This window comes from Vitis riparia, chromosome 6 (genome assembly GCF_004353265.1).
Source record: "Vitis riparia cultivar Riparia Gloire de Montpellier isolate 1030 chromosome 6, EGFV_Vit.rip_1.0, whole genome shotgun sequence".
Lineage (NCBI taxonomy): Eukaryota > Viridiplantae > Streptophyta > Magnoliopsida > Vitales > Vitaceae > Vitis > Vitis riparia.
Genome location: NC_048436.1, coordinates 17,497,271 through 17,512,588, shown reverse-complemented (window position 1 = coordinate 17,512,588; position 15,318 = coordinate 17,497,271). Strand labels below are relative to the sequence as shown.

Below are 15,318 nucleotides of genomic sequence, written 5' to 3'. Positions count from 1 at the left end.
GTAATATGTGTATCATTGTTTCCTTTTGGAAAAATGGAGTCTAGACTATAACCCCAAATGATTTTTGGCTTAACTTAAAGGAGAAATTCATCACCATGTGCATGTAGGGTTGTAAATCATCTCAAACCACTTGCTTATGTCCTCAACCTCAGTTTGTCCATTACAAAAAGATGTTGATGCATGAAGTTCATGTAGGTCCAAGTATTTTCCTCCCCTTTTCTTTTCTTTTCCTTTTTTTTCATCACATAATTCAATGATCAAATGCTTTATCAGAAATTGAATATATATGACCGATCACGATAAATACAAAGAAAAGAGGGATCCATCGATGATGGTGGAATTGTGCTTTTTCCACCGCCCCGACCCCGCATATATTCTGTAGGCTATTGTTAGGAAGGGGTTTATCTAATGGGACCTACAAGCGGCTACCATGGCAAATAAGAAACGAATTCCGACCGTGAGCATCTGATGACATGATTGACGAAGACCGATCCTCTTTGTCGCTACATCATAGGGCTTTAGGGGCCATGACCCCCTTGTTAATTTCTTTACTAGACCACGTAAAGATGCAGAAGTAACTGGCATTCTCTCCACTGAGTTTCTGGTTTTGCATCATTTTTTGATGGTGAGATGGGTTCTCTGATCAATTTGAGGGTTCAATACATCTAAATTTGGAAATTCCCCAAATGGATGCGATTATAGATAGAGAAAATTACTGGATTTGCATAATTCATATTTGAGACTCGTTTTCAGAATTGAATTAGTTTGTCAATATGCTTACCATCAAAGCAATGCAACATATAGAGAGTGAAGTGGAACTTCTCAGCATGGTCTGATCTCTCTACATGTAGTACTTTCCAATTAGGAGAAACTGGATTCCACTGATCAGCATCAACATCATGGTCCAAATTAACTCTAAAGTTGTTAAAGAGATCTTACTGCTATTTCATTTAAATAACTTTCTGAACACTTTGGAAGAACACACCATGCACAAATGCCCTTATGATTTTAAAAATTCTCATGCCTTTTTTTTTTATGCTTACTAAAAAGGTGATTGGAACAGTCTGATTGGAGCAGCTTATTATTTTTCTAGAAACAATGGCAGTGGAAAATCCACAAACTATGGGTTTCCATACTCAAAAGAGAGGGGATGAAATTTTCATACAATCATGGAAGTAGTGCTACCAGCACTGGCTCCTCATGGAATTTATAAAAGTAATTCATCAAGCATTGAGGAAAATATATAGCTAGGAAGAATCAAGCATAAAATTAAGGATCACTTAAAATTGAATCAATTACTGAATGTATACATGTTAAGTAAACATATGAAGGAGCCCTGAGATAACATAAAATTAAAGAGCAATACTATAAAGAGGCAGTGCAAGTAATTGATAAATGGCAAAGATCTCTTGGTGCAAAGCAGAGCTAGCTGCTTACTTGGATGGATGATCTAAAGTGAAGAATTCTATAGCAAATTCATCGATCATGTGGCAAAGGTAATGCTCGTTATTTGGGCTGTACATCACATTGATTAATTTTACTTTAACAGCTCCCTGATTTGGAATTCTGGTTATGGGAGAGGTTGATCCCACCACAATGACAAGATTGACAGTAATTATTTGTTAATTAATATATCACTAGGGTTACATCTTTCTCTCTGTCTTCCATGCATGAGGAGCCACCACTTTTTTTACTCAAGCACTAAACCGCAGTCCGTCCATCACAAGGAAGCTTAAAGGCTAAGAAACTTCGCCCACTAAAGCCCTAGAAATATAATAAAACAAAAAGTGATGAGAATGAGAGAATAAGAGCAAAATAAACAAAAGCCTCATCTATCTTTCCTTCTTCTTCTCTTTCTTTTCTCTTGCTTTCTTGGCTCTGGTATATCTTCTTTGTGTGATTCGCCTTCGTAGTTCGGAAAAAAGGGGGAAAAAAAAACCAAAGCACACCCATCAACCTTTATAAAAGAGAAGGCTCAAAAACCATGGTTTTCTCATCTGTTCCACTCTATCCAGATCCTTTGAACTGGCAGCAGGTATGGTTTCTTGGAATTTTCCTTCCACTGCTTCTTCACCGAAAAGGATGATAATGAAAAAAAATATTCCTATTCCTTTGTGATCTTTTATTGAATATACCAAATATTTAGGATTTTAATTTTCTTCTTGTTTCTGGATTTTCTGTCGCAGCAACCCAATCGTCAAGAAGGAAGTGGCAATGAAAATCCCCAGCTTCCACCACCACCACCTCAGGCCGGTAGTCTGGGCTCGATTAGACCTGGTTCGATGGCTGATCGAGCACGGGTAGCTAAGATACCACAACCAGAGACAGCACTGAAGTGTCCCAGATGCGAATCGACCAATACTAAGTTTTGCTACTTCAATAATTATAGTCTCACACAGCCCCGCCACTTCTGTAAGACATGTCGACGATACTGGACGCGAGGAGGTGCCCTTAGGAATGTTCCGGTGGGTGGAGGATGCCGTAGAAACAAGAAAAGCAAAAGCAGTAGCTCGAAGTCGCCAGCTTCTGCTGAAAGGCATGCTGGTTCGAACTCGACCAGTGCAATTCCCTCTAGTGGCACCGCAGAGATAATTGGTCACTTGCCAAAACAAGCTTCTCAGTTACCCTTCATGCCCACTTTACAAAATCTTACTCAGTATGGTATTGGGAATATGAGCTTAAACTTTGGTGGAAATACGCCACATATAATGGCATCCAGTGGTGGTGGCCAGAATGAAATGGGTTTTCATATAGGTAGTAATTCAGTAGGTTTGTCCGCAGAAGGAGTGGAGCAGTGGCGTTTGCAACAGGTTCAGCAATTTCCTTTCTTGGGTAGCTTTGAGCCACCAACAGGTTTGTACCCATTTCAAAATGAAGATGTCAAAGCATCGTCTTCTGTAGATAGAAACGGCCATCTTCCCCACATGGTGTCGGGCTCTGGGGTTGCCCAGCTGACTGCAGTGAAATTGCTAGAAAACCAAGGGCTAAACTTGTCAAGGCAGTTCTTGGATACTTCAGAAAATAATCAGTATTGGGTTGGAAATGCGTGGACGGATTTCTCTGGTCTCAACTCTTCCTCCACTAGCAATCGCTTATAATTTGACATTTACTACACTTAAATCAAATATAATTGACACCAAGCTAGCTGTATGTTCCACAGAATCGCCTCAGCTTGTCGCAAGTTCCAAATCCGAGAACGTAAGATCACTTGCTGAGGAACCTATCTCATCCTGATCAATCTACTGCCGAGCCAAGAAATGGTAGATTTTGTAGAATTTATATGTGCCCTTGCTTATTTAATTTATGTTTCTAGTCTCCTGTATTTTATGGGCTTGTTTACAGAAGTGTGCGTGCCGGGTCTGATGGAGTTTGTTATCTGACATGATGAACTCATTACTATTAAAATTTCTCGTATGCCAACTTTTTCTTCTTCTTCTTTATGCACTAGCATTAGGAGTAGTACTGTTAGTTGCATTAAGATGAGATGCTGCAAGAATCCTTTCTGGGGATCACCCACATTTAGCAAGATTGCCAAAGAAAAAGAAATTAACCTAAACCAGTTGTGATCGACCTCTTATCGATAAATATTAATATACAAAGAACCAGTCTTGTTGAAATTGCCTTATATCAAGTAGTTCAAGCTTTAATTTGTACTGTATCATGTTTTTGATTTGTTCTTGGTGAACAGTACTATCTGCAATGTTAAGAGAAAAATGGAAGCTGCATTAGAACGTTTCTACAGTTCTACAGCACTGAACCTTTGTACTTATGTATTATTTGCCCACATATTTACACACTCATATGCTTGTTTACTTTCGACCATGATTCTAGGAGTCTTTTGAATGGTCTTAGGAACTTAATAACTCAGAACTAGAAGTGATGTTTCATCCGCACTGCTTTCCATCAATCTCCCGATGGACAGTGACTCCAATTCCCACATTTTTCCCTATTCTTCTATATCAAGCAAAATTCAAATTCCCAGGAAACTCCTTGTCTCTCATTTTTAGGTGATTCACCAGCTGAGAGGTTAGTTCTTTTCAGTTTTCACCTGTCCAAGAAAACTGTTGATCAAGGCAGCCACGTCTGTCCTCCACCATGGAGAGAGAGAGAGAGTGAGGACATGGGAAGTACTTATTTGTTTTGTTGGGTCGTGAGAGTGAAAGTTGAAGACTTGAACTGTGGAAGTTATAAAAAAACAATATAAGAAAACGCCAAAAATCCCACTCAAAACCATGCAACCCAAAGCCTACCATAGAATTCTGGAATTTCCTTTGTTTCAAAACCTTCGTCCTCACGTTGTGACAGCCTCCCAACTTCTTTGCTTGGTTTTATTTGGTTTGCCTTGCCTCCTCTCTCCCTTTTTCTCTCTCTCTCTCTCTCTTTCTCTCCACATTCAAATCTTTGATACTAATAATTAGATATTGTAATCATAAACCATCTAGGGTTGGTTGTCTGAAAAGAAAGGAATCCGGATTTGCTTTTTTGCAAGGACCAAGGCTGCCTAGCAACAACGAATAAAGTAAGTCCATGCTCGTGTCAGTGGGTCATTGGATGTAGGAAGCAAAAAACAGTTATCGTGGGATACCAAAGTTGTAGATGTAGGTGGGTAGGAAAGGCCACCAGCAAGGAAAGAAAAAAAGAAAGAAGAGAAATAAAGACGAGTGGTTCGTTGTTGTGGTACGAACAATTCCAATCAACGGAGGGCTCGGAAATCCAAGCTTTGCTTAGTCTCCATGTTCCTCTGTTGTCCACATGGATACGTCTCATATCTTGTATCTCTCTCTCTCTTTACGTTTCCTTCACAACTCGAAATCATAAAAGCAATCCAAGGCCACAAAATATCACTGAAATGTGACTGCAGAATTACGAATTATTCAGTAGAGATACGATCATGCATTTCATATTCTGATATGTATATATCGTATCAGTATATATATATGATTTTGATACTAGATTGTTATAGTCAAAAAAGAATCTGTTCTGAGAAGTACTGGTTCAAAGAACTTATCATTTTGCTTTTTCATTCTTTTTTCTTTCCGTTTTCCAGTGAACCTCTCTGGAAACTGCTGCAATCAGATCATCTACAACCTGCATTATTACCTTTCTTTCTTCTCTCTCTCTCTCTCTCCATAGTTTTATGCGGTCACTGTGTACCAATCAATTGGAAGCATGCATCTCAAGGGCAAGTTGGCTTTCTTCCATCAGCTGCCCTGTCAATACAAATGGAACTTTTCCCCCAAGAAAAATAGACTATTCAAAGCGTCAATTTTATCACTAGTGCGAAGTTTGTAGAAGCAACCTTCTTTTGCATTCACCTCACCTCCCAATTCCCATATACCAACCTATAATAGATTCAATGATTCTTCACGTAATATAAGAACACTTGGGACCCACTTTAGCTTCGATTCAATTGATCGAGTTTGCTTTTAATTGGCAGGTGTTGGAAAAAGAAAATTGTATATCTTTAGCAAACACACTGTGGAAACTGGAAACTTTAGCATGCATGTAGGAGAAAAAAACAAAAGACAAGATGGAGCCGTTTCCTCCTGTCCATCCTGCCCATTTGACTCAGTAGAAACTCGGGTCTTCCATGGATTTGACTTTGTACTCATTGGGTTTGAATTATTTCATTTTTGTATCATTCTCGTGGATCTATCAACCTGAGTTGAATTAATACGTCAATTTAATGCATTTTTGGAACATTATTTTTTTGCCTTAAGAGACCAGTTTGGAATGGAGGGATTTGAATAAATGAATTGAAATCTTACAATCTAGTGTTTGGAGTGGACTGAAATTTTCTTCAAGGAAAAAGGAAAAAGATTTTTCAGGTTGTTATGGGATAATTTTAGAACTTTTCATTTGTTTTAAAAAATGGTGGAAGTTTATGAAATTTATTTTTATTAAAGCATTTACTAAGTTACAATTTTATTTATTTATCCTCTACTCTACAACTTGTATTCGTGTTCTTTTCTTTTTCACTCTTTAATTATCTCTATTTCTTCTATTGATCATCATCTAATTATTAATTTTTTTAAATTTGCTATAATATTGAGAATTAGGTCGTTCGTAAGCTTTTTACGAATTGACTATAAGTACGTTTAACAATTATTCTAAAAGTGTTTGTACTCTTCCTAATATTTGAAAAATAAAAATTTTCACATGTTAAAAAATGATTTTCTAAAATCACCATCAAATATACTCGATACGATAATAGCATTCAAAAATTAATATATATATTTAATAGTAATTTTTTTATTTGAGTGAATTAAGAACTTTAAATGAATTCTATCCGTCTACCTTGTTTTTCTTAAATTAATTTATTAGTTCTACAATTTTGAGTCATTTATATTTACTATTAAAGCATGATTAAAATAATTCTCTTGTGACACTGAACCAAAAAGAGTATTATTTTTATTTTAATTTCCTTTTATATCAAACACAATGACTATGTTTGATTCTTGAAAGTAATAAGAAAATAAAAGAAATGCTAAATGATTTTCTCATGGTTTTATTATAAAAATGTGAAATAAAATTAAATATAATTAAAATTATTAACAAATTTGTATGTTTTTAAATGATTTAATCTACATAAAAAAAAGTTAAATCCATGAAAAGAGTTTAAAATAATTTATTTTTTATTTTGATTCACTTTTTTTTTCTTTTGTAATTTTTTTTTCACATATTTTCCTTCAAACTGTCTTGAAACAAACATAGTCATTTAAGGTAAAAAAAAATTAAATTCAATTCCCTGTGGTATTTAAATAAAAAAAAAAAAATGAGAGAAAGATCAGTTTAGAGGACCTAAACTCCTAAGGCGGGCCATTGACAAGCCACTTGGCCTGTGAAAGTGAGGTGGGTACATTTGATAAAAGTGTAGTGCAAAGGTGTGGCTCCACAAGTCTCAAATATTCATTCCAATTATTATTCTAAGTAACATGTAATAGAACTGAAGCTAATCCTTAATTATTAATCTCCTCAAATTTCTTTGCCTTAAAATTCTACATGGGTAACTATAATCTTAAGTGATGAAACATGTGTTGTCTTTCTTTTAGCCGGCCTAATAACGAACAATCCCAACGACCCTAGATAATCATAGACCTAGTCTCACAAGACTCAAATAGCATCTAGTATTGATTCCAATTGTTGTTTTAAGGCCTAATTCCACAGCACTCAAATATATAAAATATAAAAATAATAATTTTAACAAGAATGATACGGATAAGGATAAAATATTTACGAGATTTTGGTATAAATACTTGGGTTCTCGTGATCTTAAGAAAAATATCGCACCTGGATCATCTTACTTTACTAATGCTACTAAGATTCCTTAACTAAAAGATGCTGACTCGTTTATAAACCCCACGCTTTGACAAATCTGATTCATGATCCACGTAAGACAAGATATTATAAAATAGCAAAAGCTATGGACACTGGCCATCATTTTAGCTATATACACCATGTCTCTTCGACAAACAGTTGCACAAACCAGCCTAACCGTATGGTAATGGCACCTGTCAGGCTGAACCATAGTGCCCCTGCATCGATGGAGATGGGTCCCATCCCATGACTCCCCCAAAATGCCCTTAGGGCAAAAGCCTCAACTCAGAAGAAAGCAACAATCTAGGCCCCCCCCCAAAAAACAAAATGTACGGCCCAGAATAATAGGTTAATTACTAATTCCATCTTTTCCAACCGGATTACAAACAAATGCTTAACTTTGACTTTCCCCAGAATTCAACATAAGTTCTGTCAGTTTACTTGCAGAATTATAACATTTCAATTTCTGGCATTTCCATTTCTTTGAATGTAGTTTTCTCGCTGTCGATAGTTACATTAGCAAACTTCAATATGAAGCACTTTGATCTGGATACAGAAAACATCTCCTTCAATAAAAACTGAGGATGATTACAGGCGTACATGTTGTGATGGCACATCTCACACTCGTCAGATCATATTTCAGTCCTTTTCCTTCTCTTTTTTGGATCATGATGACTCTTTTTAAATCATCAAAGCCTCAACCCCACACAAACCAAATGAATAACTTTAACAGGTGGGGCAGGTGATCTTCCACCTCCCCTTCTAATTAAGCAAAGCCGCCTCAACCCAATACGACACAAGAAAACCTCAGCCATCAACAGCATTCATTAGCGTCGACAGCTGTGTGTGCGGGCTCTCTGTGTGGGTGTGGGTGTGGGTGTGGGTATGTGCCTGGGGCTGGGGCTGGGGCTGGGCCTGAGTCTGAGCCTGAGCCTGAGCTTGCACCAGAGCCTGCTGTTGCTGCTGCTGTTCAATAAACCTGCCCATGCGCTCAAGCAACTGTGCAGCCTTTCGCTTGCCCCTATCGGTGCCATTTTGAGCCAGATCCACCAATGGACCCATCACTCCAAGCTCCTGAGCTTCCGCTAGATGATGTTGGTCACCAGCACAAAGATGCACCAAAACTGCAGCTGCATTTTCTCTGTTCCTGGGGGACCCGTTGCCAATAACCTCCACCAAAACTGGCACTGCCTCGGAGGATCCAATGGCTGCCTTCCCTTCAGGATGGCTGGCTAAGATTGCAAGTATAGCCAGTGCCTCATCCACCATTCCACCTCCATGTTCTGTCAGCAGCCGCATCAGTGTGGGCACTACTCCAGCTCTCACTGCCTTTCCCTTGTTCCCTTGGTAAATACACAAGTTGAACAGTGCGGTTGCAGCATCCTTCTTCCCCCTCTGGGTACCTTCACTTAACAATGTCACCAGTGGTGGGATTGCCCCTGAAGCACCAATTGTAACCTTATTCTCATCCACCACCGAAAGGCTAAAGAGGGTAGCTGCAGCATTTTCCCGTGCTTCCATGCTCCCCTTCTTGAGCACATAAACTATACCAGGTACAGCTCCAGAGTTAATAATGCTTGATTTGTTATCTTCACATATGGAAAGGTTAAGAAGCGCTGTGACAGCATGCTCTTGGGTGCGGGAATCAGGTGTTGCAAGGAGGTTGACCAGGAGAGGGATGGCCCCCGCTTCGGCAATGGCCACTCGATTATCTGCATTGCGCTTAGCAAGAAGGCGGATCTCACCTGCTGCATTTCGCTGGTCTTCAGGGCTGCCAGATCGAAGCTTGTTGAGAAGAATTTCTATGTTGGTGCGCTCAGCTGGTGAGCAGGAAGATGCAGTTTTACTGGGCCGAGAACTGCTGGGTCTTTTTGGTGGCTCGATCCCATTAGACTCGCACCACTGTGCTATGAGGCTACGCAAGACATAGTTTGGTGTGAGGGCCTGGCTAGAGAGGGTCTGTTGTGTCTTTGGACATGTGCCATGTCCTGCTTCCAGCCATTTCTCGATGCAGGAACGTTCATAGGTCTACAACAGAGAAACATGGAAACCGCTAAGGAATAGTAATCCAAGGATGTGATATAAGCAAATCTCCAGATTGCTCATTCATGGGAGATGCATCTAGGTGACTCAAAACATTAACAATTTAAAAGGTTCTTATAATAAATCTTATGGTCAGAAAATCAACTCTCGTTAGATGATTATAAATATCTGAACCATGAATCCATTTCTTCCAGTCTCTTTCCAAATTTCTGATTCTTCCAAGCAACTAAAAAAATGAAGGAATCAAGAAAGCGAGAGTCAACTTCTATCCTAAGAATTTCGTGAAGGTGTTTGGTTTCTGATGCCACCAATGAAAATTAGAAACAAAAAAGAAACAAAAGCCCAACTCAGTTCGGCTATCAAAGAGCAAGGAATTAAAATGCATATACCTGCCCTGTTGAAACAATGACAGGATCGTTCATTAGCTCCAGGGATATCGGACAACGAAAATCATCTGGAATAACTGGGGACTTGTGATTCCCATCGGTAGATATTTGCCCACTGCAACTTGAAGGAAGGGACTTTCCATGTGTAGCAGTCAAGTCCGGATTTTCAGTCTGCACAAAATCCTTAATTTTCTTCAATAGCATTGACATCTTCTCGATGCTCTCTCCAGGATCTGCACTGCTGGCAGTGACCATTTCATGCAGAGCCAGTGATTCTTGTGTGAGATCATCTATTTGCATTAATTGCAACTTCTCAGCCAACCTCCTTAAGACAGCTGGGTCTGTAGCTGCATCAGTGCTCTTGTTATAAAGGGACACAAGATCCTCATACAGCTCAGCATCGGTTGCATCAGCCCTTCCTTTGGCTCTTCTGAACTGAGAGAGAACTAGCTCAACCTGGATACAGAAAAAGCCGAAGGGAAAACAATAAACACAAAAATAGTACAAGAAATAAACCTTGGTGACTCCTCTGCTTTTGGGCCCTCCTCAAATCATTACCAACATACTAAGTGGGAAATGAGCATAATTTTCATGGACCATCTACATTTTATTATAAAATGTAACAAATCTTAGGATCTTTATGTTATTTCCAACTAAAAAGCTGTCTGGTCTGAGAAAATCAGGGTTCTCTATTAATCAAGTCAAAGTTTCATGCCAAAAAAAAAGAGGTGAATCTTGTAGGAACTCCCTACAACCATCCATCCAAATAAAGACAATACTAACATTCCCAAAAAAGGAAAAAAAAAAAGTGAATCTCTACCTGTTCCTTAACTTCGTCTGTTATGTCAAGTTTTTCAAATGAGATTCCGCTCAAAGCTTGTTCCAGATTAGCAGTCACTTCGTGGAATTTGGAGACAACTTGCTCTCTTTCTAGGACCTGCAAGCAAAATGAAAAAGATTGATTTAATAAATAAATAAAAAAGGAAAAAGGAAACAAAAAAAATTAAGGAACAAAATTAGCTGTACAGCTTTGAGTATCCCAAGCAACAAGGGAACAGAGGCTTGGGTATGAGAGTAGCCACTAAAAATACCTTTGGATCTGGACCATCTTCTGCACATAAATCTACTTATATCTCTCAAGTACACTTCTGCACATACATCTACTTATGTCTCTTAAGTACACCTTCAGCACATACATCTACTTATATTTCTCAAGTATAAAATATAAAACAAAATAAGACGAATAATCCTGGTTCAGTGGTTTATTTTTGGGATTTTTATTTTCATTAAACATGCAGGCACAATGGAATTGCAATTTCAACTTTATGGGAAGAAGAAGCGGAAAAGTACTATCTCAATTCACCATTTAAAGGTTGAGGTGGACACCCAGTTCAAAAGGTCTGCTACCTTACACTCAAATGTTATCATTCTTTTACCCTTTTTTCAATAGTGGCAGAACAGATTTAAGCTTAGAAATCTACCAATTTCTAAACTTATATTTCTTGCTTTTTTGTGGCATCCACCCCCACCCCCCAACAAACACATGAAACACTAGATGCAGGGGAGTGGTGATTGGTTGTGTTTATTTGGTGGTTAAGCTGTTATTTCAGCCACTCCTGTATTTCCCCCTCTTATCATGTCAATAACACTCCTAACTACAAACAAAACATTCATCTTGGAAACTCCCCATATGCTTTGTGCCAGTTCTCCAACTGATAATAAGCAAGGATCCATACCATTCTGACTGGAATTGTTTGTGATATGGAGAAGTTAACAAGCTGGTTGGACAAGCAGGAAAGAAGATAATAAGGAATAGAAGAACCTTATGACAAGTTGCCTATTCAGAGACTTTAAGTCATTATTCTTGGATCTCTCCTTTTCCTTTGTTGGGGTCTTCTTATTGGACCTCTTAGATTGTTGTTGCTTAGGTTGAATCTTCTCTTGCATTTGTATACTTTGTATTTACTGGGATTTACCTTTCTTTTTCCATAGTAAATTTGACTTTCAAAAAGAGAAAACAAGAAAGATATCATTCTCTTCACTCCTTTCGTTCCTTTATAGGTTAATACACCCCTTACCTCAATGACATACCATATTAGACATTAGACTCTCCATGTCTGAAAACCACTGCCCTTGGCTTGGTCCTTTTGTATCAGATTAAGAAGTGGCAATATAGGAAGAAAATGCAGCAAAATCACTGCATATTTATTGTGCAATGACCTGGACGATCTAAACAACCAATCAGCAGCTGTACACATAAATGAAAACCAAATTTATCACGTACTCTTCACTAGTTGCGAAGTAATAAAAAATACCCCTAATATTAAAATTTATCCTCAAATGAATTGCAAAATTTTCCAAATGCTTCAAAATCATTGTGATGCAACAATAATTCTTTTCCATTTCTTAAAATGTATCACTTTTCTCTCTCAAACTCATTCTAGGATTTTCTTCAAGTTCACCTAATAGTTTCAAATGATTCTGAATGATTCCTTTTCCATGACCATGCATGACTGTAATGTAAATGTTTTTAAGGCCAATAATTTCGGTAATAGAAGAGAAAAATAACTCAATCATCGATTAAACTGAAAGAAGGCCATTATCAAGTTAATTGGTAATTAAATGGCCATTGAATTCAGGAACAAACCTAAGCTCATGATTTTCAGTTTTTGTCTGAAAACTTGTTAAGGTCATGGTACCAACATGATCAGGAAATGAGACCCATACTATGCCCATGATTTTTAGTTTCCACTCCAAGACAACATATGCTCATTACTTGGGAAGTTCTTTTGCAAAACTGATGCAAAAGAAGTGGTTCCATTGTCTGTAAAATTAAAGAGGGGTGCTTTTCTTAATTGCTGAAGATAGACCCAAGCAACCCAATGGTATTCTAATTTTTAATAATAATAATCTTCATGTTCTAATTTTTAAAAAACACAAAGGCGGCATAAACCACAAACATGGTGGCAGATCATGCTCAAGAAGTTCCAACAGACACAAAATTAAGTCGTGTGTCTAATTTAGAGGAGTTCACAAGGGTATAAAACATAATAACAGACAAAATCATACCAATTAATATAATTGGGCCTTATGGTGGAATCAAGAAAAGGCCTAATGAGGACAAAAAATAAAAAGAAAAGGAATAAACAGATACATATTAAAGAATGACTGGAATATATAATCCATACATGAAAGTGATACTCATGAATCAAAAGACAAAAGACATTGCATCTATATGAATGAAAACAAATCAATCCAGATGGTGATGACCATATCAGAAACTATTGCACTTCAAAACTGTAGCGAGCTAATAAAAAATTACCAGATGGACAAAAGAACCAGAAGATCTTATCTTAGTGATAAAAGAACTGGTAAAACAAATGAGCAAATACATATATGAATCAACTTTCGGATGGCTTCCAATAGGTGATGGCATTTTATGACTTTCTTTTACCTATTCCCTAGAAATTTTACTCAGCTCGTGATACACGGGCAATTACCCATGCCAAGCAGAGGCTTCTATTCTCCGTTCAATTAAAATGAACATAATTGTTGCTAAATACTCCGCACTGAAGACATCCCAGGAGGAGAAAGGAACTAAAACCACCTCACCTACATTCTAAAGCCCTATTCCTGATAGAGGGAAAAACAAAATAACAACTGATAACATTTTCAAACCAATACGACACTAACCCTGCTGGTTGTCGAGAAAATATGGGAAAACAAGCGCAAATGAATCTCAAACTTTACATTATTCAGTCATCTGGACCTAATACATCCGCTTGAGTTAGTGAAATTGAGCTTCTCTTTTGTTGACATCCAAACGCCCCAAAAACTCACAATATTAAAAAAATTTCCTTTCCTTTCCTCCATTTTCTCGGAAACCAAACAGAATATCACAAGAAAATATAAACGACAGCAACCACATAATTCAATCAACTAAATTCAAACAAGCCAAATAAGAAAACACAAAAAAAAAAATTCTAAGGGAATGTACGCACCATGAAAATCTTGCTCCCTTCACTACCAAATCTGAGCAACTCTTTAGCTGACTCCAGAGCCTCCTTCAACGAGACTAGGGCTTTCAACGACTCCTCTGGAATCGGCTCTTTACTGTCCCGAATCTCTTCAAACATTGGAATCAACAGCTTCAACCTTCTTGCCAGATTACAATACTCTTTCCTGACCGTACATCTGTAATCTGAGATTGACGATATCTTACTAACTGTATCGATCAGCTCCTGTACTGGAGCTCCTTTTGCTTCTTCCATGGCTTCAGATGAGAGATCTAACCGCACTCACCCCAACCGTACCGAACCGCACCGAACCGCCCACAGCAATCGATATACAAGATTCGTAGAGCACTGGAGTTCAGCTATATTGCCGACGGTGACCGGAATGGTAGGCCGGAGTCGTCGCCATGAGACAGAAAGTCTAGAGAGAAGGCGAGAAAGATGTTTTGGTGCTGCGATTCACGCGCAGGAGACTTTTTCTGGCGCGGCTGAATGAGCTTAACCAGGGTTGGGACTTATCCAAACCCAGGGTTTGCCTTTAGCCTTTATCCAGCTGTGATTGTTAGGCTTATCGGCTCGGCGAGAGACTCGCTGGGTCAGAGAGATATTATCAGGGGACCAACGCCGGCGTCCCGCAGTGGTCGGCGCACTCCTTCGTGGCTAACTCCTCCTTGATTTCTACACGCAACGCAACTAAATTTCCTTATGAGTAACGGCGATGCCAGCTTTAACCTTCCCAAATAATTTTCCATCTAAATATTAATATAATTTTTATGACCATTAAATATTTTTTTATTTTTTTACTTTTTAACTTTTTTACTGTAAGAAGTAAATGCATAGATATGTTACAAAGTTTCTTTTTTCATGAAGCCAAACATCGATGATGAGTGGGAAAAGGAAAAAAAAAAAAAACCATGGATGGGGGGAGACACCTCAAACGTTTCCAACATCAGGTGTCTCCCACTGGGAAGAAGTGCATGGATGTAAGAAAATCATGGCGAGACATTTGACAGAAAAAGAAAACTCCTGATGTAGAGAGGGGCAAATATAAGATAGTAGAAAGAATTGTATGGTGGGGGAGGATTAATAGTGGCAGTAATGCATACATGGGGGGGGCAACAAGGCAATCATGGAGGAACAAAGTGGTCTTCCAACTTGGGAGTTGGGACACCCAACCAGAAACCTCTTTCTTTTTCAATCCACAGTCTCAACCATCTACTGCCAATTTGGGGTTGTCATAATCTCATATCTATCAATTTGTTTTTGTATATACACAAAAACGGTCACACTTTCTAAAATAAAAAAGACTCTTTGCTTGTATTTAAATGAAGCACGATGGAGATTGGAAGATTTAGCATTGCTTGTATTTTTCCTAACCTTGTGTTCCATTAATTTTTTAAGTATATATTAAATTAAATTGGTTGTTACAGACTTACATGTTAAGCTTGATATAGGATTTTGATCATTTTTTATAAAATGTTATGGGTATTTAGTATTAATTATACAGATAGGCAATTTCCAGGCAAGTGCGCAGCGGGGCCTAACTAGGCTGGTCAGAT

The 15,318-nt window shown here is 38.1% G+C and overlaps 2 protein-coding genes across 3 annotated transcripts; one reads left to right on the top strand and one right to left on the bottom strand.

Moving 5' to 3' along the window:
• The first annotated feature begins 1,819 nt into the window (after positions 1 to 1,819).
• On the top strand, positions 1,820 to 3,438 carry LOC117915810 (dof zinc finger protein DOF3.6-like). Of its 2 annotated transcripts, XM_034831502.1 has the most exons (3): positions 1,820 to 2,035; positions 2,187 to 3,063; positions 3,161 to 3,438. In XM_034831502.1, the coding sequence occupies exons 1-3, from the start codon at positions 1,985 to 1,987 to the stop codon at positions 3,232 to 3,234; spliced, it is 1,002 nt and encodes a 333-aa protein (XP_034687393.1). In that variant the 5' UTR covers positions 1,820 to 1,984; the 3' UTR covers positions 3,235 to 3,438. The 2 variants fall into 2 exon arrangements, with proteins under 2 accessions (XP_034687393.1, XP_034687394.1); XM_034831503.1 differs by having other exon boundaries at positions 1,823 to 2,035; positions 2,187 to 3,438.
• Positions 3,439 to 7,733: 4,295 nt separating this feature from the next.
• Positions 7,734 to 14,299, bottom strand: LOC117916109 (U-box domain-containing protein 13). The gene is made up of 4 exons (XM_034831962.1): positions 13,748 to 14,299; positions 10,567 to 10,683; positions 9,750 to 10,202; positions 7,734 to 9,345 (listed from the first exon to the last, which is right to left on the bottom strand). The coding sequence occupies exons 1-4, from the start codon at positions 14,015 to 14,017 to the stop codon at positions 8,125 to 8,127; spliced, it is 2,061 nt and encodes a 686-aa protein (XP_034687853.1). The 5' UTR covers positions 14,018 to 14,299; the 3' UTR covers positions 7,734 to 8,124.
• Positions 14,300 to 15,318: the final 1,019 nt, after the last annotated feature.